General features: G+C 50.0%; 1 protein-coding gene across 2 annotated transcripts in view; it reads right to left on the bottom strand.

Moving 5' to 3' along the window:
• Positions 1-24,366, bottom strand: part of KSR1 (kinase suppressor of ras 1) — a 162,458-nt gene that overhangs the window by 58,280 nt on the left and 79,812 nt on the right. For both annotated transcript variants that reach the window (XM_088828702.1, XM_055401595.2), the window contains exon 2: positions 13,240-13,380. In XM_088828702.1, coding sequence (XP_088684828.1) covers positions 13,240-13,380 — 141 coding nt within the window. The remainder of the gene's footprint in view (positions 1-13,239; positions 13,381-24,366) is intronic.

Below are 24,366 nucleotides of genomic sequence, written 5' to 3'. Positions count from 1 at the left end.
ACAGAGCAACTAAGCACGGGTGCCACAATTACTGAAGCCTGCATGCCTGGAGCCTGTACTCCACAACAAGAGAGGCCACTGCACTGAGAAGCTCTCACACCCCAGTGAGGATTAGCCCCCACTCACTGCAACTAGAGGAAGCTCACACAAAGGGATGAAGACCAGCGCAGCCAAAAATAAATATTAAATTTTTAAAAAACTGAGGCACTTGTTGCTGCTGCTACTGCTAAGTCACTTCAGTCGTGTCCGACTCTGTGTGACCCCATAGACGGAAGCCCACCAGGCTCCCCTGTCCCTAGGATTCTCCAGGCAAGAACACTGGAGTGGGTTGCCATTTCCTTCTCCAATGTGTGAAAGTGAAGTCGCTCAGTCGTGTCCAACCATTAGCGACCCCACGGACTGCAACCTACCAGGCTCCTCCATCCATGGGATTTTCTAGGCAAGAGTACTGGAGTGGCTTGCCATTGCCTTCTCCGAGGGCCACCTATTACATCCTAGATATAAGATCTCTGAGGACCCCTGCCAGAGTGTAGGCCTTTGATGACCCATCTCTGAGCCTGAGGCCCTCCACCTCCTCTACCAACAAAAGAGTTCTACTCACTTGGGAAAAGCTGGCACAATGGCACCCAGAGATCCCCCCAGGGGAAAGCCAGGTGACCCAGCCCCACAGAGAGACCTGGTGAGGGTGAGGGTGGGAAGTTGCAGTAGCAGCAGTTGGGAGTGAGTGCGTGCTTGTGCGTGCTTCTTCTGTCAGCAGGGTGGTCCTTCTTCCAAGACACATTTCCCAAATGCAGATGGCGTTGATCCTTCAGGCTCACCATCTTGCTGCCAAAGGGCTGAACCTATGACCTAATTTTGGCCAATGGGAGTTCTCTGTCTTTTTAGCTCTGTGATTGGTTCTGATGTGAGCACATGACTAAAGCCAAGCCAATCAGGGCCTTCCCTGGGATTTTTCACCCACAGTTCTAGGGTAAGAAGCTCTTAATAGGCAATACCACTACTCTGATGAAAAAAAGTGAGACTTAGCTCCTGGTGCCCCTCAAGCCTGCCACATGGAGTGGGCCTGTCTGAGAAGTGTGCTCTAAAGGCATCATCTGGGCTTCTGCATCCAGACTTCCCTGGACTTTTATTACCTAGGCTGATAAAAGACTGTGTTCTTTAAGCCAACTTGTATTGGAACTTGCTTGCTACAGCAAAGTTTTAACTAGTTGCAGGAGAACACAATAGCTTTTACTTAGTAAGGGCTTACTATGTGCCCTGGTACCATGTCATTCTCCACCTATTTATCCATCCATCCATCCACCCATAATCAATAGACAGCTACTGAATAGCAAGGGTGGGCCAAGCACCTTACTCAGCACAGAGGATACAGCAGCGAACAAAATATATAGTCTCTTTCCTTAGGGAGCTTATGGTCTATCAAGAAACAATAAAAAAACAAATTCAAAAATAACTAAAATACGTAATTGAGACTCATGAATAGGTGCTAAAAGGAAATAGCATACTGGGACAAAGTGGTGGCTATGGGGGCGGGGGGTGGGGTGTGCGTCTAATTTTAGACAGGATAGCTTCTCTGAAGAGCTGACCTCTAAGCTCCCATCAGAGGATGAGAAGGTGCTAGCCATGACAGTATAGAAATTTCCAGACAGAGGAAACAGAATACATGGAGGCCCTGGGCTATGACAAGAAACAACCTGACCTGTCCTAACATGAGGGGAAGAGTGGGAAGGGGCAGGAGGAGACACAGAAGGAGGTAGATGCCAATACTCCAGAGCCCTGAAGGTCATGGTGAGGGGTATGGATTGTATGCTGAGTGCAACAAGATACCAGTGAAGCACGCTACTCAGAAAAGTGAGGGGGTTAGAGTGAGGCTTTAAGAAGAATCATGCGGGAATGCCCTGGTGGTTCAGTGGTTAAGAATCCGCCTTCCAATGCAAAGGACACAGGTTTGATCCCTGGTTGGGGAACTAAGATCCCACATGCCACAGGGAAACTAAGCCCTTGAGTGGCAACACAACTCGAGATGGTGAGCCTGCGCACCCCAACTAGAGAGAAGCCTGAGCATGCAGGGAAGAGCCTGCATGTCACAGGCCCAACACAGCCGAATAATAAATAAATAAATACTTTAAAAAGACAAAGGTCCATGTAGTCAAAGCTATGGTTTTTCCAGTAGTCACGTATGGATATGAGAGTTGGATCATAAAGAAGGCTGAGCCTCAAAGAAGTGATGCTTTCGAATTGTGGTGCTAGAGAAGACTCTTGAGAGTCTCTTGGACAGCAAAGAGATCAAGCCAGTAAATCCTAAAGGAAATCAACCCAGAATATTTATGGGAAGGACTGATGCTAAAGCTGAAGCTCTAATACTTTGGTCACCTGATGCAAAGAGTCGACTCACTGAAAAAAGACCTTGATGCTGAGAAAGATTGAAGGCAAAAGAAGGGGGTGAGATGGTTAAACAGCACCACCGACTCAATGGACATGAATTTGAGCAAACTCCGGGAGATAGTGAAGGACAGGGAAGCCTGGCATGCTGCCGTGCACAGGGTCACAAAGAATCAGACAAGACTTAGTGACTCAACAACAAAAACAAAAAGACGACGAAGAAGAAAAATCACTCTTGACTCACGAACAATGAAACGGAGGGAGGACAAGACTGATACAAAGAGCAATGTAGGTGCTAATGCACAAGTCCATGAAGTGGCCAGGACTGGGGAGGTGGCAGTGGGGAAAAAGAGACACAGATGGATTGGGGATACATATTTGGAAATAGAGCTAGCGAGATTCCTAGTCAACTGAATGTCAAGGTGGAGGAAGCAGAAGGAATCAGAAATGACTCCTCAGTTTCTAGTTTGAGCAGCCGACAGACCAGTTAACAGGCTCAGAAAGGTAAGGGACTTATCCAAGATCACACCACTGGCAAGTGGCAAAGTGAAGCTTATGTCTGCCTCCCAGCGCCAGGGGCTAGGCTCTCTAATTCCAGGGGTCATGCCCTTAAGCAATCTTGCTTTCTAATCTTGTTGCCTGCTCAAAGGCACAGAGCTGGAAGCAGGAGCCACTGAAACTTACATGCTGATTTTTTTTTAAAAGGAAGAACAATGAGAGAAGAGACTGTTTCTTTAAGATAATTAAAACAGTGTGGTGCTGACACAAGAATTTCCCAATATCTAGCTGGGCAGATCTGTTCTAGAGCAATCTTGCCTTTGAGGTAGTCCCCAGAGAAGGAAGGCCGACAACTCAGGAGCCAGTGGCCCCGGAGGAAGCGACAGGCACACGGTCTTGCTCAAGTCTGCCTGTTGCCAACGGAAACCAAAGGCAGCTCAGGAACCCCAGGCCTCAGCAGTCCCTAAAGACCTCCTCAGAGACCCCTGCAATTCAGCTTTCACTAGCTCAGATCAGAGAGTTCCTGAGACCTAAGAGACCAAAACTCTTGGATAATCTCACTTAGCTGCAGTCATTCATCAAGAACACTTCCTACATGCCAGGAACTGGAGATAGAGCAATGAACAAGACACCCAGGTCCCTGCCCACGTGGTACTTCCAGTCTCACTGGTTTTTGTTGGACTTGGTAGCCCAGAAATCTAAAAGATTGAGGAAATGGGCTCACTGTAAAAAATGCTCAACCAATACGGGCTGAGCAGAGCAGTCATCTCATGATTTTTCAGATATCTAGGAACCAGGAGTACCTCTTTGCTCAAAGCTTAAAAGAGGGCACTTTGGCTCATGATCAGAAAAATAAATCGCTTCATCCATGGAAGAGGGTGATGTCTGCAAGTCTTGTAAGGACTGGAACTCATGGGCAGTGCCTAGGTCAGGACCCCACTCACAACAGGAGTTAAGTGCGTGTTCACTGAGCGAGTGCATGCGCGGACAAACAGGCGAAACGTGAGCAGGCGTCCTCTGCTCTGCATCCTGCCGTGCTTCATCCTTTCCTCCCTGAGGACCCGCCACCATGGAAATTTGGAGATGAGTACATCCCACCACCCTGTAAGCCCCTCAGGGCAGACTGCACTTTGGTCATCAAGGAATCCCCTGTAGTAATGAATCTGGGTACCTGGCACAAGGTAAGTGATCACTGGATGTCGAACAGGCGGTTGGAAAGGAGAGAAAGAAGAAGGAGATTGAGGAAAGGAAGAAGGATGGAGGGATGAAAGAAGAGAAAGGAAGAGTGTGGGAGGGGAGAAAGGAAGGCTGGAAAAAAAAGAGACAGAGAGAGGAAGAGGGTAGGGGAGCAGGACGGGGAGTGGAGAGGGAGGAAGACTGGAAGAAATAAAGATCAATTCAACCACAACTACATACAGTAGTCCCCCCAGGCCGGGCTATTCTGGGTCAGACATCAGAGGACAAAATCTGTCAGGGGAAGGAAGCCTGGCTTTGGAGTCACAAGAATGTGAGTTTGAATCCTGACTTGGTTATCCGCCTGCTGTGTGACGCTGACATGTCACTCAACGTCTCTGAGCCTCAGTTTGCTCAGCTATAAAGTAGGGATCCTAGTGTTTCCCCCAACCCCCATCCCAGGGATTAAAGAGGATGGTATCTATAAAATGCTCCCTGATAGTTTGCCCTCTTCCTTCTATATCTGGCTTTAGGTCTTCTCCTGACTGGTTGGGTGATGCCCACAGGCCAGTCCACTGGCCAGGGCTCCACTTGCCAGTCACACTGAGCTGGTACTGAGCTCAGTGCCAGAGATCTCAACTCCTCTGTACAGAGGCAGCCCTGGGCCCGTAGGACTGACAGCCGGCCCAGATCCCTGCAGGCGGCCGGGTGAGGGTGTGGGCCACATTCCAAGGATGCTCCCAGCTGCCAATGAGCAAGGCAGTCAGGATGGCGGGGGCCTTGGGCTTCCAGAGGGAGAGGGTAGGGACGGGAAGAGGCAGGAGGAGAGGCTAGGAGCGAGGATGGCAGGATTCATGTCTATTAAAGCTGAACCCAGGAGCCAAATACCCACTCACTCTTCTGGTCTAATCTACAGCCTCCCACTCCACACGGCCTACCTCCTGGGGCCAACGGAGCTGCAGCCACTCCCAGCTAATGGGAAGCCAAGATGGTAGCAGAGATCAGGCAGCTTTCTTCTCCATCCCCAAGAGAAGACCAGACTTTAGACACCGGGATACACGGAAAGAGGAAAGAGAAACCTGCCCAGAGGGGCCCACCACATAAATCCCTTACCAAACCCGCCTGCATCTTCAATTCTGAACACGCCATCAGCAAGAGCTTATTCAAGGAGCCTGTGGACCATGGCTGCACCCCAGGAATCCAGCCTCTGTATCCCCCACGCTCCCTGCTAGCACTGGTCCCAGCCAGCGCTTGCCACTTCCTTTAACAACTTCCAACAGGGAAATTGCCGAAGGAAAAAAAAAATGGCTCCATGCCAGCAGGCTGTGAAATCATTTCCCCAGCTGCAGCCAGAACATGAAGCTGTGATTTTTAGTTTTTAACCTGTAAATGAGGAAGAGGGTGGGAGGAGGGCGGAAATAATCAGTGTGTGACTCCAAATGCCCAGAGAAGGGGCCCAGCCTCTACACTCACTCGCCTGCCCACTCCCTCATCTTAACGATCCCCAGCCATCCAGATCTGCTCAGGGCGGGCGCTCCTACTCCTCACCAGTCAGGGGCACCATCTCACCTTCCACCCATTCCCCCGATGGACCCAGCCTCCTCACTAGGAGGAGTTCTGTGTGTGTGTGTATCAGTCGCGCAGTCGTGTCCGACTCTTTGCGACCCCACGGACTGCAGCCCACCAGGCTCCTCTGTCCACGGGATTCTCCAGGCAAGAATACTGGACTGGGTGGCCATGCCCTCCTCCAGGGGATCTTCCCGACCCAGGGATCGAACCCATGTCTTCTGCATTGTGGGCAGATTTTTTACCTTCTGAGCCACCAGGGAAGCCCAACTACCAACAAGTCCAGGAAGAGATCTACTTGTCTTCAAACAACCCTAAAGTTCTCTCTCTTCCTCTCTCACATATACACCTTTCCATGATCTCCCAGGTAAAAACCCCAACCCTTACACTCCACTCATGGAGGTGCCCATGAACCAACCCTGTTTCCTCACCTATTCCTTCCAGAGTTTTGCAAATTCTTCCTGGCAAGGACAGCACAGCTCTGTCAACCCCAAAGTCTTTGCAGTTTCTGTTCCCTTCCTGCCCATCTAGCTGCCCGCTAGCACTCATGGTGAGTTTGCCCACCGGCTCCCACAGACCCCAGGCTGGAACTCAGCACTGGCTGTTGACCGTGCCTATCCCCAGCCTGGGAGCTCCTGGCCCTGGGGAGAGAGCGATTAGAGTCCTGACTCCCAGCATAGGACCCAGACCCACACTGCTCCGTCACAGCAACAGCCAAGTAGCTATTTATATGAAAATCCAACATAACAGGGGCTTCCCTGGTGGCTCAGATGGTAAAGAATCTGCCTATAATGCAGGAGATTCAGGTCCGATCCCTGGGTCAGGAAGATTCCCTGGAGAAGGGCATGGCAACCCAGTCCAGTATTCTTGCCCAGAGAATTCCATGGACAGAGGAGCCGGCGGGCTACAGTCCATGGGGTTGCAAAAGTCAGACATGACTGAGCGACTTACATACATACCGACATGAGAGAATAAAATTTAAATTACAGTTTTTCAATTGCACTATACATATTTCAAGTGCTCCCTGGCCACATGTGGCTGGTGGTTCAGTTCAGTTCAGTTCAGTCATTCAGTCGTGTCCGACTCGTGCATAGGGCAGAATGGAATGCTTCTAGCATCACAGAAAGTTCTGTTGGATGGTGTCACTCTAGACAAAGGTGTGATGGTTGGGTAAATAGATAAAGGCATCTCCAGAGCTGCCTGTCTCCAGCATCCGAGAAGGGATCAGGGGTCCCACAGGTCAGAAGGGCCTGCAGCAGGCTCTGGAGCTGGAGAGGGCTGGGGTGTGTCCCTGGTGGGAAAAGAAGCGAGAGTGAAGAGTCCCTTCGTCCACACCAGGACCCCAGAGGAGCCACACTGCCCTGCGGCCACTTCCATGTCCAGCCCCTCTTCATACAACAGAAAGGCGTTCTTTCCTGGAGAGTGTATGACCACAAACTGGTGACCGCAATCTTAAAGACAAAGCTGAAATAATGTTTAGATAACTCTAGAAGGACAAATGGCTTCCCAAGCGGCAGTAATGGAAAAGAACATGTCTGCCAATGCAGGAGACCTAAGAGATCTGGGTTCAATCCCTGAATAAGGAAGATTCCCCTGGAAGAGGGCAGAGCAACCCACTCCAGTATTCTTGCCTGGAGAATCCCATCAGTCCATAGACAAAGAGTTGAACATGACAAGGGACTTAGCACACACGCATGGAGAGGGACAGAGCCCGGGAAGGAGGTTTTGAAAAGGAAGGAGGAGGTTATGCATGGACACAGGGCTACTCTCACATACAATGCAGGTGTTTTTCTGAGAGGAAAATCAGAGCCCTAGTCACGAAGCCATGGAGGGTCAGGATCAGCAGAAAACCCCAAGAGACTGAAGAGACAAGTCCCATCACACAAAAACCATTCCCAGAGGCCTCAGGGAGCAGTCCTGGCGAAATCGTCTTGAGGGTGTTGACTGCACCAGTGCATCCCCATAGCTCAGCATAAGGAAATGCCAGACTTCATGGATCTGGATCCTTTCTCCAAAAAACTGAACAGAAAACAGACAGAGACCCCGTTTTCAAGTCTGGCATCCCCAGCCTGCATCCTACTGTGACTTTTGCTCATTCCTCAGTCACTTTTCAGCAGCAAATATATGCCAGGGCTTCCTGCATGCCAGGCACCATGCTGCCTGGCACACAGCTTCTACTGGGCACAAGCTGATACCTTCTGGAGGGCTCCAACATAGCCATTCCTGAAATATTGAGGAGAAACCCAAACTCTTCCTATTCTATTGCTAAAGAAGAATGAAATGGGCTTCCTTGGTGGCTCAGTGGCAAAGAATCCACGTGCAAATGCAGGAGACAGGGGTGGGTCTGGGAATCCCACATCCCCTGGAGCAACTAAGTCCACACACCACAACTCCTGAGCCTGTGCTCGAGAGCCCAGGAGTCGCAACTACTGAGCCCACGTGCTGCAACTACTGAAGCCCGTGCGCCCTACAGCCCGTGTTCCACAAGTGAAGCTACCTCAGTGAGAAGCACTGAGAAAATCTGCGCCTAGAGAAAGCCTGCAAGACCTAACACAGCCAAATAAGTAAATAAATAATTTTAAAAGAAAGAAGAATGACATGGGCTTGCAGGGATCAACACAAAGATGAAATTCAAACTAAAAACCTCAGGATGATACTATTCTATGATCCCATTTTAGCATCTTATATATATATATATATATTTTTTTTTTTTTTAAAAAGGGAAACAAATTTGTATGTGAATAAAAACACTGTGGTGAGACATCCCTGGTGGTCCAGTGGCTAAGACTCAGCACATCTAAAGCAAGGGGTCCAGGTTTAATATAGATCCCGCATGCCACAACTAAATGAATACACTTTTAAAGAAAACAACATGGTACCCTGGATTGGAACCTAGAACAGGAAGAGGACAATAATGGAAAAACTGGTGAAATCCAAATAGAATCTGGAGTGTAATTAGTAGTCATAAACCAATGCTATGTTCTGAGTTTTCACAAAGGCACCCTGGTAACATATGATGTTAATGACAGGGGACGCTGGGTGAGGGGTGCAGATGGGAACTCTGCACGGACTCTGCAACTTTCCTGTAAATCTAAAACTATTCCAAAATAAAACATTCATTTAGGAAAATAAACAGTGGTTTCACTGACATTCAGAAGTCAACGGATTCGGTCTCTGAGGTCAACTGTGGAAAGGGGCGTGGCTTTCATGCCATTTGGAACTTTGGTTTCTGAAATGTGCACCTGCCTTTCTAGGCAGCACATCACTTTGTCGGCAAAGGTCCAAATAGTCAAAGCTATGGTTTTTCCAGTAGTCATGTATGGATGTGAGAGATGGACCATAAAGAAGGCTGAGCATCAAAGAATTGATACTTTCAAACTGTGGTGTTGGAGAAGACTCTTAAGTGGGACAGCAAGGAGATCCAAACCAGTCAATCCCAAAGGAAACCGACCCTGAATATTCATTGGAAGGACTGATGCTGAAGCTGAAGCTAAAATACTTTGGTCATCTGATGCGAAGAACTGATTCATTTGAAAAGACCCTGATGCTGGGAAAGATTGAAGGCAGGAGGAGAAGGGGGTGACAGAGGATGAGATGGTCAGATGGCATCATCGACTCAATGGACAAGTTTGAGCAACCTCCGGGAGATGGCAAAGGGCAGGAAGGCCTGGCATGCTGTAGTCCACGGGGTTACAAAGATTCAGACACGACTGAGTAACTGAACAACAACCTATTCTAGAACCAATTCTGGCTGAAAGCACATAGGATGCATCAGGGCCTAGCAGAGTGGAGTGGGAGCCAGTCAGAGTCCACACAATTGATGGGGTTAAGAAACATAGGCGTGACAGCCATTAAAAAGAATGAAATAACGCCGTTTGCAGCAACATAGATGGATCTGGAGAGTGTCATACTGGGTGAAGTAAGTCAGACAGACAAGGAGAAATATCAGAAATAATGGATGACATCCCTTGCATGTGAAATCTAAAATGAAATGACACAAAGGAACTTACTTACAAAACAGAAAGAGACTCATAGACTTAGAAAACCAACTTATGGTTGCTGGGGAGAAGGGATAGTTAGGGAGTTTGGGATGGCCATGTACACACTGCTATATTTAAACTGGATAACCAACAAGGACTACTGTATAGCCTGGATGGGAGGGCGGTTTGGAGGAAGAGTGGATACATGTATATGTATGGCTGAATCCCTTCGCTTTTCACCTGAAACTATCACAACACTGACAGTTTGCTCTACTCCAGTACAAAATAAAAAATTCAAAAAAAAAAAAGATATATAAGAGTGACCTTTTGCTCATCAGGGAAGACTGCACGGAGGAGGTGGCAATGGCTCTGACACTAGAATGATGTCCATGGGATAAGCCTAGGCAAGAGCACTCCAGGGAGCAAGGGAGTGGGTACAAAAGTCAGACCAGAGGGAGTGAAGGGGAGGGTTAGTGAAATGAGGTCAGAGACAGGCAGAGGTCAAAGTGTGTGAGGCATCTGGTGTTTATTCGGAAAGAAATGGGAAGCCCTGGAAAATGACGTGGTCCAGTTTATATTTCTTCATGCTGTGTGGAAAATGGAATGAAGCAGGTCAATGATAAAGCAGGGAGACAGTTCTGGGGCTGCTGCAGGAGCTCGGGCGAGAGGATGGGGGCCTGGACCACGGTGCAGGTGGGGAGGTGGAGGGGTGAGGGGACACGGAGGGAGGGGCACACGTCTCCACTGTATCTTGAAGTAAAACACCGAGCAACCAGAGACACCCCGACTCCACCACCCACACACAGCTTTCTACTCAGACTCTGCCCCAGTGCCCTCCGCCAGGCAGCATCCTGGCTCCCAAACACACCTGGCTCGTGGGCTCCCCAGCCTGCCTGAACCTGCACACAAATGAGCTTCCCCCCATTTACACCCAGCTCTGACTAAAACAGCTCTGTTTTTTGTTTGCTTTTTAAAAATATTTACTCGTTTGGCTGTACCAGGCCTTAGTTGCACCATCTGGGGTCTTTTTTAGTTGCAGCATGTGGGATCTAGTTCCCCAAACAGGGATTGAACCCCGGGTCCCCTGCATTGGGAGCATGGAGTCTTAGCCACTGGACCACTAGGCAAGTCCTCACCTTGACTCTGATTCAGACACCACTTAACTCAGGATCCACGACACCTCTGGGACCGGCTGGGAGACCCCTGTCCCGGCTGCCACCAGAGGGCTCCCCAGAGGTAAAAAAGCTCCTGCAGCTGGCCTCCAGGGTCCTGGCTTCTGCCCTGGGCACGGCTGGCTCCTCTCTTGAAGACTGACATGGGTGAGGCTGGGTCTCCAGCATATTTCACATCTCTGCAGATCTGAGGGAAATCCCTTAAGGAGCAAAGCCATCTGCCAAAGATGTCTTAAGCCCAAGAATGGAAGTTAGAAGGCACAGTTTGGAGTCCAGCAGCCCTGGGTTTGACCCTCAAGTCTGCCCCTGTTACCAGCTCGGGGACCTTCATAGAGTAACTAGGCCACTCTGAACCCAGTGGTCCTCATCATCAAGTAGGGATGACACTGATGCGATGCTGGGCAAGTCACTGCCCACGTGGGGCCTCAGCACTTTCCAGGTAGGCTACAGACATGAGTCTGGTGGGCTACACTCCATGGGGTCACAGAGTCGGACACACTGAGCAACTAAGCACCTGGTGGCTGCCTTGGTGGCTCAGATGGTAAAGAATCCGCCTGCAATGCAGGAGACCCGGGTGCAATAACTGGTCAGGAAGATCCCTTGGAGAAGGGAAAGGCTACCCACTCCAGTATTCTTGCCTGGAGAATTCTATGGACTGAGGAGCCTGGTTGGCTACAGTCCAAGGGGTCACAAAGAGTCAGACACGACTGAGCGACTAACAACATACATATTATGTGCGTGCGTGCAGGTGACTGTTAATAATACACCCAAGGTACCTCCATCTCACAAAGCAGTTTCCTTCAAACTTCTCATGAGCCATCTGTTTTCTGCCAGCTTCTTACAAGTTGACATATGTCACAACTATGAGGGCCACTGGGGCCAGGGCTGGGAGCGTGTAAGGTGCTAGACGTGCCCTTGTGGGTACCCCACATTCACCCCATCTTCTCTCACCCACAACAGGAACTTCTTAAGTTCAAGTCACCTCCTGTCCAAGGAATCTCTCCTAGTGAAAATTCTTAAATATACAAGCAGCTTCATAAATAATATTAACCACCATGACATATACAATAGTCGACAACTGGAATTAACCTCTGCCTGAATTAACAGCACATATACTCAGACATTATGAAGCTCCTGAAAGAAAGTGGGGTGGGAGGAGGTTACCAAGTGTGAAAATACAAGGAAAACATGCTGCTTAGCATGTCCAATGATAAGAGTAAAATATAAAATTGCTTATTCAGGATGGTTTAAATCAGTGTTGCCCTAAAGAAATATAATGCAAGCCACATACTTAAATTTTAATTTTTGAATAGCCACACTTTAAAAAGTAAATATATATGAAATAAATTTTAATCATTTTATTTAGCTTCCTATAACTAAAATAGCATCTCAACAGATTAAATATTAAGTTATTAATATTTTCTTTTTCCTGGATCACATCTTCAGAATTCAGCACATCTTTGAATTTATGTCTTTGAAATCATAACACATCTCAGTGTGGACTTGCCACATTCCAAGAGCATAATATTAGCTACCTTACTAGACAGCACAGCTCTAACCCATCAAGAGATTATTTTAAAAAGACTTAAGTATTAGGGTAAAAAAAAAAAAGAAAGGCTGGGAGGATCTATCAAAATCTTAACGATCACAGATTTTTCTCTGAGTGGTAGCAATATGTATGTGATTTTTCCCCCTTCTTCTGTTTTCCAAAGTGTCTAAATAAAATGAATTTGTGTTACCTTTACAATAGCAAAGTCCATCTTTTCAATTTTAGAAGAGAAATGAGGGATTTAAAAGACCTGCCTAGGTGAACAATACCTGTCAAGCACTGATTTATTGATACCCCATGAGAGCTGCCCCTGACCTCTGACCTTCTCCTTGCATACTGGTTGATTAGTGGGTAGGTGGGTGGGTAGGTTGGATGGATGGGAAAAGAGAACAAAGGAAGGAAAACAGTACTATTACTGGAGTTACAGGAGAAAACGAAACTCAGATCCTTGCTTCTAAATTCCAAAACTATCATTTATCAGCTGTATGATTTTAAACAAGTTATTTGACCCATCCACGCTTTGATTTGTTCCAGTATAAAATGGTGTTTTAATTTTCTCAAGTATGAAACAGCAATCATGATGGTAATTCCTTCACAGGGCTTTTTGGGAATAAAGTGAGATTATTTATACAGGGTATTCAACACAGTGTCTGTTGCAGTCAATGTTTCCAGAAACGCTGGCTGCTGTCCTCATGATGAACCCATGAGTGGTGGGGTCAGGCTGTCTAGCTCATAGAGTGATGGCACCCAGGACGCATGCTACAGCCACGTGTGCCCTGGGTCCCTCCACATCCCATACCTGCCCCATCAGTCGTAGCCACTGTGGAGCCGGTCCTCAGGTTTGTGCGTGGTCCCTTTGCTCAACACCCCACCCACATCCCATCCGAAGACCCCAGTCCCCATGGCGTAGCCCCCGTACCTGCACCACCTCCGGCCTCACGTTGAAGGTGTACAGCCAGTCGCTGAAGCGAGGGTAGCTGTCGAGTTCCGAGGTCCTCTCGCCCGGAGCCACGCTCAGCTTGCACTGCCACTGCTTGCAGATGTACCGGAGCAGCTTTGCCTGCGGGGAGCCCAGGACAGAAAAGCGGGTTCATTCAGGGCACACGGACGTGATACGGGGAGCTCTGGCAAACATGAGCCGTGAGATAAGGACAGGGGCCTGCCAAGTGCCCCCTCTGCTGCCACTCCAACAGGGTGAAGCAGGAAACTGAGGAGGCAGGAGGAGAGGAGTAGGGTCTGGGCGAGCCGGCAGGGAAACCTAGAGAACCAACCCCCACCCTCTGTCCCACCCAAGGCCGGCTGCCACACCACCCTCCCCACATCCCACCAAGGACCACACTCTTCCGAAAGTAATGGGCAAGACTGGGAAGCTCAGAGAACGGGGTCACACGGAAGAAGGGCTTCCTGCTTGGGAGAAGGGGAGGGGTAGGGGGAGTCAGCGATGGATGATGTGAAAAAGAAAAACGCAGGGGCTTGGGGAGGATGAGTAACCTTAAGAGGCTTCCAGCCAAGAATCAGATTACCCGGTCTAGGACCTGAGGGCTCAGACACACCCAAGCCCTGTGACCTCGGACAAGCTACAGAACGCCCCGCCGCCAGGAAAGTCTCAGTTTCCTGCTCCAGAAAATGGGGGTAATAATAGAACCTCCCTCTCAGGGAGGCTAAGAAGAAATGAAGCCCTCAGTATGAGTGCCCAGCCCACGGCACGCACATCCTGAGGGGCGGCCAGGCCGGTGGGCTGTGGCTCTATTGGCCAAGGTCCCTGACTGGGGTCCACCAAGAGGCTTTCAAGACCCGCTCCCTGAAATGCATGCAAATTTCAGACACATGAATCTATGCGTTTTCCAGGCAAAGGCTGTTTCTGGGTTTCAAAAGAGTCTCAAAAGGCTAAAGCTGCAAATAATATAAGAGTAAATACTAGTATTCTGTTTGACTGCCTCACACTGTGCTGAGGAATGCGGAGGGGCAAGACCTTCAGGGCAGAGTGCAGTCGGGACTGATTAGAAGAGGGAGTGGACTCAAACAGAGGGAAATGAGTGACATCCCAAAGAGGGCAGGTCCCACTGAGACTCAGCGACCCGGGAACCCCATGAGAGCTGCCGAGATGGCAACTTGGGAGCTTCCCCTCAAGACAAGCACCACCTTCAAAGTCTTGCATGAATGAACCCTGCCCTTGGGAGCCACTTCCCAGTACCTGCTGCCCCCTCAAGAGTTTTTGCTGTTGCTAATTCATTCCTTGTTCTGTAAATATCTCAGTGTGTCCAACTCCTTGGGACCCTATGGACCCTAGCCCGCCAGGCTCCTCTGTCCAAGGGATTCTCCAGGCAAGAATACTGGAGTGGGTGGCTGTGCCCTCCTCCAGGGGATCTTCCCAACCCAGGGATGGAATTCATGTCTCTTGTGTCTCCTGCATTGGCAGGTGGGTTCTTTATCACTAGCGCCACCTGGGGAGCCCTTCTTCAAGTGTGACCAGAGGCCATTCCAAGTTCAGGACCTCCACTTTCTTTTCCAGCCTCATCTCCATTCCACCCTACCCCTGGCCCACCCAGTCCTCCAGGTGAGCACTCACCTAGGAGCTGTTCCTCAGATATTAATACTTTCTGTATGTCCGTACTCCTGGGCCTCTGCTCAAATGTCTGTAGTGGCTGGACGTCCTTCTCTCATCCAGCCACAGTGTCCTTGGCCTGGTCAAGACCCCCTGGGCTAATTAGAATCCTCCCCCTTCTTCCTTCCTAGTGCCCCGTCCACAGCTCTCTGGGAGCCGCTATCACAGAGGGCCTCACGTTCAAGCCTTTAACCGGGTCTCCCCCTACAGATGTGAGCTCCCAAAGCAGTGAACACAGCACAGATTTCGGAGTTGAACAGAATCTGGATTCAATACTGGAACTCCAACTGAAAATCTTAATTTATCCACTTAAAAAAAGAACTGTAATATTTAGTAGAACTACATGTAACTTTGTTCTGTATTTTGCGAGGTCTTGTAACATAAATATGTTATCAGACTTTGACAATTTAATGTATTATGTAAATGTGTTATCATACTTTCATAACTAAAAAAAAAAAGAATCTGATTCAGATCTAGTTTCTGTGTGACCTTAGGGAGGAAGTTCATTAATTTTCCTGAGTCTTGGTTCTCTCATCTGTACAACAGCAAGGATGATTCCAGCTCACAGTCGGGTGGGAGGATTGAACTATAGAATGGAAACTTCCCCCCAAAACTAGGTTAGTCCTCCATCATTATACATCAGGGCAGGAACTATGCCCACCTCATTGGACTGTCCCCACAAGCCTATTACTGCACCTGGCACATAATGTGTGCTCAAAGATGCCTGAGAAAGGAAGGAGGGAAGGAAATACAGGGGCCTCATCCCCACATTAAATGGTTTCTCACAGCCTGCCCTCCACTCCAAACTACTCTCAAACCACAGCATCAAAATGCTGACCAAAGACAGGGCAATAAATCAATTAACTGTGCAAAGTCAAAACCATTCTCTTCCACATGAAGCAATGAGGTCAGGCAGCTGACATTGACATCAGCAGCAAAGAGGTCTATCCGTCCCCAGCCTGAGTGTTTCAAAGGCCACACCCCTGGGAGCCGATGAAAAACCTGTTCATTGTGCTAAGACTTTGGCCAGCACAGGGCAACATCAAGATCAGCCAGCCTGGCCTTGGCAATGAGCCAGGATCTGGGGGCTTCTCTTGTTCAGCCCCATCACCAAGTCCAGCCCTTTTCAGCCTCCAGGCCCTCAGCCCTGTCCCTTTACCAGGAAGGCTCTTCCCAGTGACCCCTCAGCCTCCACAACTCAGCTTAGATATCCATCCTGCCAGAAAGACTCCCCCAAGCCCTTCAGCCCTCCTCCTCACAGCCCCAGCCCTTCTCTTCCAACAGATCACAGCTCCAGCCTTTGTCCTCTATCAGATCACACACTTAATATTTGGCTTGTCTGTTTCCTTCTTTAGACGCGAAGGAAAACCCCTGAGGCCAGGTTCCTGGTCTATGTTCTTGATCACCTGATCACCACTATGTCCCCAGGAGCCAGCATAGCACCTGCCATGTGTTCTGCTATGGTAAAACCTTTGTTGAATGAATGAATGGCTAAACACATGTTACATTCTGTAGCCCCGACAGGCACTCACGTTTATTAAAATGAGAGTTGAAAACAAACATCAGTTGGGCAAGCAATGGCTCAGGAGAGTCTCAAAAATCAGGGTGAGTTCCCCTGAAGCAGCGTGAGCGGTTTCTTTTCTTAAAGACTGCTAGAGAGCCTCACTGGTCTTCCCAGGTGGTTCAGGCGATAAAGAATCTGCCTGCAATGTGGGAGACGCAGGTTTGATCCCTGGGTGGGGAAGATCCCCCGGAGAAGGAAATGGCAACACACTCCAGTATTCTTGCCTGGAGAATCCCATGGACAGAGGAGCCTGGCGGGCTACAGTCCATGGGGTTGCAAAGAGTCAGACACAACTGAGCAATTAACATTTTCACTTTTTTTCAGAGTTCCTGTCAAAAGGCAGCCAGAGTGACTAGTGGGTAGGACCCAGCAGAACTTAAAGGAATTCCTCACTGTACCCAGTTGACAATCCATAGCCCTGGCTAGCCGTGAAGACCAGGAAGGAGAATGAGTCATGGCCAAGAGGGGTTGGTGTCCTATAGCTTGTAAAGAAGAAACGACACCTGCAGATTTGTGTTCTGCTGGAGGAGGTGTCCAGCGTGCTGCGTGCAGTGCCTACCCAAGCAAAATAAGACCGCTCTCACTTTTTGGAAAGATGGCCACAGTTGTAGAACCACCCAGGGGTTACTTTCCCAGACAAACCACAGCGGGCTGAACAGCCCAGCCCTAGGGGCCTCCACCAGAGCCTTTCATTAGTAGCGTCATTTTCTCTTAACCACAAAACCTCCAGATAGAAATTCTCCAGAAGGGAAGAACACCTGGGGTTTCAGCAATGGGACCCAGCAGCAAGAGGGAAAGAGTCATCAGCACCCAGGTCGCAGGGGAGGACCGAGGCTGGAACAAAAGTCTTCATCCACCTCTGATACTCTTTCACTTCATGAGCGTGCATCCTGCCCCTGCCCTTACAGAAGGAGCAGAAGAGCATCAAGTCAGCCCACAAACAGCCACTGGGTATCACCAAGACATGATGCATGGCAAGTGTTTGCTAAGTGTCCGAGGCTCAAAGATCTTGGCTCTGGTTCCAGTTCTGACATGTAAGATCAAGGCTCTTGGGGAAATCTCCCTTAGCTCAGCTTCAATCTTACCATAAAACGGTATTGTTTTAGAGAAGCTGGAGTCAAAACAACTATATGTGAAAGTGCTTGGAACAACACCACCAACAAAAACACAAGCCCCAGACCCAAGACCAACCACACCCAAAACGCAATGTAGCTCCAAGGAAGAACTCAGGCTCTCGGGACATAGAGACCTGGCCTCCAAGCCCCTCACCATCACCCTCCCTCAGCAGTGAACACAGATGTAACCTGTCAGCCTCAGCTTTCCCACCTGTAAAATGGGGTTGATTTCCCTCAAAGGACTATTGTGAAGATTTACATGAGAAAATCCAGATGTAAAACTTTCGGCAAAGTGCCAGGCCCTCTCAGAGTCCCAGGACATGCCATCTCAAGCAGGGCAGGTGGGTCAGTCTATAAGGACAGAGGCGACAGACACAAATGGGCAACGAATCCCAGCACAGGCGGAGAGGGACACCAGACTCCCATGGACAACAGTGAGCTCTCTCAATTATGCAGATCACCTCAACACTCAATCAGCAACCCTGTAGTAATAATAATCCTATCTATTTTTTCTCCATGTGTGCAACTTGTAAAAATCCCGGTTCGCCCCCAAGGATCAAACCCGCACCCCCTCCATTGGCAGCTTGGAGTCTCAACCATTGGACCGCCAGGCAAGTCTCTCTCTTCTATTTACTTAGTACATCCTCCTCCTCTCTCCCTGGGTTCTCTGAAAATTCCAGGAGGTAAGCATGTTGTCCCAACTTTCACACGACCCCAAAGCCCCTAAGCATAGCATTTCCCCACAGAATAGCTCTGTACAACCAAAAAGGTCACAATCCATTCAGACTCTTAAGAAGAGCAATGTCAAGATGTGGGTGCTGGACAGCCTACCTGGCTCACTGGGATCTAGTCATGTCCAGACCGTCCCAGGCAGTGAGTCCTCTGAATAAAAGCCACGGACTGCCCTACACTCTCCACACGCTCCAGCCACGATGCACCACCACCTCTGGTCCTCTGGGCTACACCTGATCCCTGCTCTGAAATCATTAAAACCAATTCCCACCCTGTCCGATGCCAGGGAGCTGCCCCTTTCAAGGAGACCCCACCATGCTTTGCAGAGTGAAGCGAGGCCCCTGCAGGGCCCTGCACACCTCCATCCCTTCCCCCAGCTCACTCAGCCCTCCAGCCAGCAGGCACAGTTCACGGACCAGCCTCCAGCTCACCCACACCTATGAACCCTGACTCCTTCCTCCCAGGTGGGCTGCACGAAATATTCTTAAGAGGACGTCCATGGCAGTCTTTGCTAGTGCCATATTCCTGTGCTTTCATGCATGCTAAGTCGCTTCAGTCGTGTCCGACTCTTTGCGACCCCCATGGATCTCAGACCTCCAGATTCCTCTGTCCATGGGATTCTCTAGGCAAGAATACTGGAATGGGTTGCCATGCCCTCCTCCAGAGGATCTTCCCAACCCAGGGATTGAACTCGTGTCTCTTATGTCTCCTGCAACTGGCAGGCAGATTCTTTACCACTAGCGCCAGCTGGGAAGCCCAGGTCCCTGTCTAACCCTTCCTAAACTTCACGAAGTTGCCAAAGCTCTCAGGACTTACTCCAGCCTTCCCCGGACAGTCCCTGAAGCTGCAGCTCCTTCCTGGGCACCAGCCAGGTCTGCCAGGGCCTCGGGCGGCTCCTCTTACTTCTCCCATCTCCTCCCCGAAACTGGAGTGCGCTTCTGGGGACCCCCGGCCAACCCCACCAGCTAAGCAGTCTGGTCTGGCTGCCACGGCCAAAGTGTTACGAAATTATTTCTGAGATAGTAAGGAAAGCTCTGGAGGTCATGTCTCGGCTGGCGGCTCCCCTGCGGGCATGACCAGGCGCTCGGCTCCAAGAGTGCCTCAACCCTGGCACTGCCAAGTCCCACGGAGCTCTCGAGGGTACCCAGGGGGGCTACCATGAGCAGGCAAGAGACAGAGCCAGCGTGCCAGGGAAAGTGGAGATGAGCAGAGGAGAAAGTGACCTCAATTCCCAAACCGGGCATTTCGCAACCAGCCATCCTTCGCTCCCTCCACCCTGCGCACCCGTGCTCTCCCTCTGGGAGAAGCTGCCAGACACGTGCATTTGTTTCAGAGACCATCTCCCCGCCAAGCCTCCTGCCAGCAACCCTGCCCTGACGTCAAACTCAGAGTCGGGGAACTTCAAACACAAACAAACAAGTCTGCCCCAGACCACAAGTGGAGCCGTTCCCAAGGAGGCCGGGGGTGAGAAGGCCACAGCTGGAAACTCAGGGCCAGGCTCCACTGGAGCTGCGAACTCTGCGGCCTGACAACGAGTGGCAAATGGGAGCTTCAAACCCCGACCAAGACAAAATAGGTTTCTGGTTCTGGTTTTGCTGATGGCTGAGAGTACCAGGGGCCAGTACAGCAGAAGGCGCAGGGAGACCCTGCCCGGAGGCACTGACGACTTGTTAATTTCCTCTGCGCAATTAGCATCCCCATTAGATAGCATCGCCCATTCTAATTGCTCTGGTGCTGGGTGTTAAGTAGGCAGCAAAGGAGGGACCGATGAGGCTCAGAAGTACCCAAGAGGCTTCTGGGGAAAGACGGAGCTTGAGCCAGGCTAGAGTGGACAGCCAAGGACCCTTGTTTTCTCGGCAACACCTGCCACTCCACTGAGGTCCTGAGACTCAGAAGGAAAGGTTTCCAAGAGAAAGGCATTCCCTTGACCTCCAAATCGTAAGACAGCTCCTACCTGAGAGGCCAAGGGTGGGCCGAGGGAATGTGCTCTCTAGAAAACAACGGTGGCCTTCAAAAGCCAGTGCATGAGCAGTCTTGGGGCTGCTGTGGCAGGTTTCCTTCCCACGTCAATTCAACACTACAAGTGCCCAATACCCACATGGGTTTTTCAGAACCAGCGGTCCTCAGGGGCTGCGGGAACAAACTGGACTAAATCATGAGAAAGCCAAACACCTGCTTCAACCCCTAACTGTCCTGGGCCTGAAATGACGACAGGAGGGAAGGAAGAAGAACCTCTATACATCACCCATTCATTCAACAAATCTTCGGGAAAGTTGGTCCGGGCTCCCAGCATTGAGACGCAGCGTGACATGGCCGTAAGCAGCCTGGTGCATAAGCTTGAAGAACTGATGTGTGAGAGGCGTCCACAGACAGATCTGACTGGACGGAGGGAGACAAAGGAGAGCAGGTGTGCCCACCCTCGGAGCATCCCTGATGGCCCCAACACAGTGCGTCTGCTGAGCAACCGTGGAGGGCAGGCGTCAGGAGACACAGGGGCCGGGGCGCCCACAAACCAGACCCCTTAATCGACACAGCCTGTGTCTCAACTCAGACACACTCCACACGCCTGTCTGAAGCTCACCAGCCCCCAGAACACAGCTTAGCTCTCAACCCCTGGACGGCAAGAGGAAAGCCCAGAGTTCCTGACACTACACACCAGAAGGGATCCGGATGTGAATTATCAAGCAGAGACCCGGAAAAAAGGCAGAGGCTGTGCCTAACAACAAAGACGGGTTGTTGCCAGCGGGCCCGCTTCAAACTCTGCTCTGAAGGCACCTGCAATCTGTAGCAGGGTGTGTCATATACTGGGGAGGCAGGTCTTTCTTTCCAGGAACACAACTGTTTGCCTAGCAACTGAGACCATCACAGAAAATGACAAAGAACCGTACAGAGGTAAGGGGCCAGGGCAGGGGAGCTCCTTGAATACCCAGAGCTGACAAATGTGATGGCCATCTCCCCTGGCATGATGGGTGCCATGTTAGCTGCTGCTCACTACCCATCTGATAGCCATGCCTGACCTCTTCTGCACTCACAGGCCGATTTTGTTTAGGGCAGCACCATGCCTGGCAATGAACTGATCCGAGTCAGCGGTTCTCAACCGTGACTTTACATCCGCATAATCGACCTAGGATGGGGTCCAGCACGGCTCCTTCGTGACCTGGGCCCCACTTCCAGCTTCCTTTGAAATTAACTATGTATGAAAGGTCTGGTCAGTGAGATATGAGGGCATGTCCACTGGAAATGCCAGGAAAGTGTTTCCCTCACAAGTGGAGCAGTCTCTGGGGCTTCCCATAGCCCTGCTTTGAAGATTAGAATAGCCAGGAGTTGCCCAGAAACACCTCTGTCCAGCTGTTAAACACATGAGCCACCTAACTTCAAACTTCTCACTGCAGGAGAGACATAAGGGTCTGTTTGCAGAACTCACATTTTCCGTTACTTGCGATAGAAAGCAGTCTTTACTGCTAACATTTATTAAGCTTGCACTGTCTCAGACCTCCTTCTAAAACCTTGTAAGTCTTCCTGTTTGCTTCTGGAAAACCTACAGAAGGAAAAAGAAGGTATGTGTCCATTCTTCTTGGGGCCCCATGCTAGCCACAAGCACTCCTCCAAACGTCTTCGCAAATTTCAAAGAGCAGCTACATTTTTATTAAGCCCGAGTTAGCCTTTTTTTTTTTTTTTTTTCTTTTTTGGTTTGTACTTTTTATTTTCTTGCCATGACCACTCTGAGGGAGGGACCACGCGGAGAGACTCTGAGCCCGTACAGAGAGGGAGGGTGGGCCAGCTGAGTCCAGCAGCCCAGCCACCCTTGCCGAAGTCTAGCTGTGTGGGTGGAGCCCTCCAGATGGCGACAGCTGATGCCACATGGAGTATGCCACCTGGGTGCTGCCACAGAGGTCTGTGGGATCCCAGGGGGACTGGGTCTGTGGGGTGGGGGGGCTGAAACCCTAGAAAGACATAAAAGAGGAGATAATCCCCAAAATGGGTTCAATAGGTTGGGGTGGGGCGTGGAGTGTGACACACAGACAGAGGGTAAGGGGCAGAGATGGCACCCAGGTCAGGGGCAGGGCGGAGGAAAGGCCAGAGTCACAAGAAAACCTTTATGGGAAAAAAAAAAAAGGGGGGGATATATTTATATGGCAAGTAGCCAGAGACTAGAGGGGATGGGGAAGAAGGGAGAGCAAAGTCAGCCAGGGGGCAGGGCCAGCTCATGCAGACCCCAGAAGGTTCTGGAAGGTCCAGGAAGGCCACACTAAGGCATCTGCACTCAATCTTGGAGGCGTGGGGAGGAATACAAAGGCAGAAACGTGGTCAGATCTGCATTTTTGAATGATCATTCTGGAAACCATGTGGAGGACAGATTGAAGTGGGTGTGGAGAAACCAGAAACAGGGAAGCCAATTAAGGAGCCAAGGCAATTCAGCAAATGAGAACAAAGGTAATTTAGTCAGTGGCCGTGTGGGTGGAAAGGAAGGAGCAGATTCTAGAGATGTTTTATTAGCATTTTTACTCTAAGACAAGACTTCCCTGCTTGCTCCTCCAGAGAATTTCTGGCATGCCAGCACCCTGGAATGCAGAAAGCCCAGGAGCCGAATTTCTCCAACAAATGAGTTAACATGTGTTTGACTTCTTGGAGCTCAGTGCTTCAGGGGGGAGGGGGCTAGCTACCAGTCAGAAGCCTTCAGGCCCCAAGGTCTAACTTGGCCCAGGCACCTCAGCCCAGGTGGCTCCCCACTTGAGGTCTGCCTCCTTCTCCACCTCCCAGGCAGAGGGGTGCCCTGCACCCACCAAAAGTAAAAGTTATTCCCCAGAATCTCCATCTTCTGTTCCTCCTGAAACCCCCAGAGGAGATCAGACAGAAAGAGGTTGGAGAGACACAGAACCTGCCAGAGCGGCCTGTTCCAGGAGGAGCATCGCCAGCCTGCCCCGTCTAGGCCACACGCAGAGCACTGCAACCCCTTCAAGGAGAGCAGCCCAGGTGTTCCTGCAAGAGAAAGAGGGAGCTCTCCCATTTTCAATGGGAAGATCATGGGGATCATCAGAGCCACAGAGACTCAAGTTCAAATCTCACCCCCACCTCCTACCAGCTAAAGGACTACGGGCCATGGACCATGTCCCTGAGCCATCATTTCCTCTGTTGTAAATGAGGGGAAAGATCGGCCTCCAAAGATCACCATGGAGACAAAACAATAAGATGTATCCAGCAGCTGGCATGCCCATATGCAGCCGGTATGCCCGCAGACACCTGCAAATATCTACTCCCATCTCCCGTCTCTGTGGCCTTAGTCATGGGTAAGGCTGTGGCTTTGATGACTGGCAGGGAGCCCGGGACACGGGGTGGGAGAAGACCCCAAAAGGTGAGTGTCCAAATGGCCAGAGTGGATTACTGATCTGCCGAGATATCTGCAGGCTCCCATGGAACAAGGCAGAGATCTGACTGTAAAACAGTGCTGAGCACAAGGTGGGGGTGGGGTGGGGTCAGCATTACCCACACTTGTACAATCCATTCCGTGCCATCAAGGTCTAAGCAACGCCTCTGACACTGAACCACCACCCTGAGCTCCAGGTGAGACCAGGATGCCCCACCAGGGATGTGACTGTCCATTCTAGCTTGAAGCGCATCCATGAGATGACGTTGGATCATGTGCGGATCAGGCATCTTGGGCAGATGCCTCATGCGTCACAGCTCACAGCCCTCATCCTTTCCTACCCTCCCCACGGACCCACGAGGACCATCCTCATCCCCAAGGCTCAGAGGTTAAGTGACGTCCCTCAGATCACATGGCCTTTACTGTATTGAGGCACCAACTCCACACCCACGCTTTTAGAGGTATATATATATACATGTATTTTACTTATGTATTTATGTATTTTTATTTTTATATGTATATATACACATATATATGTTTTTAATTTATATATATATATTTTATATACATATATATGTATTTTATATACATATATATATATGTATTTGGAGAAGGGAATGGCAACCTACTCCAGTATTCCAGACTGGAGAATCCCATGGACAGAG

This window comes from Moschus berezovskii, chromosome 20 (genome assembly GCF_049115385.1).
Source record: "Moschus berezovskii isolate FMDL1 chromosome 20, NW_MosBer_1.0, whole genome shotgun sequence".
Classification (NCBI taxonomy): Eukaryota; Metazoa; Chordata; class Mammalia; order Artiodactyla; family Moschidae; genus Moschus; species Moschus berezovskii.
Note: the sequence above shows the minus strand (reverse complement) of the source record. Positions and strands in the feature narration are given on the sequence as shown.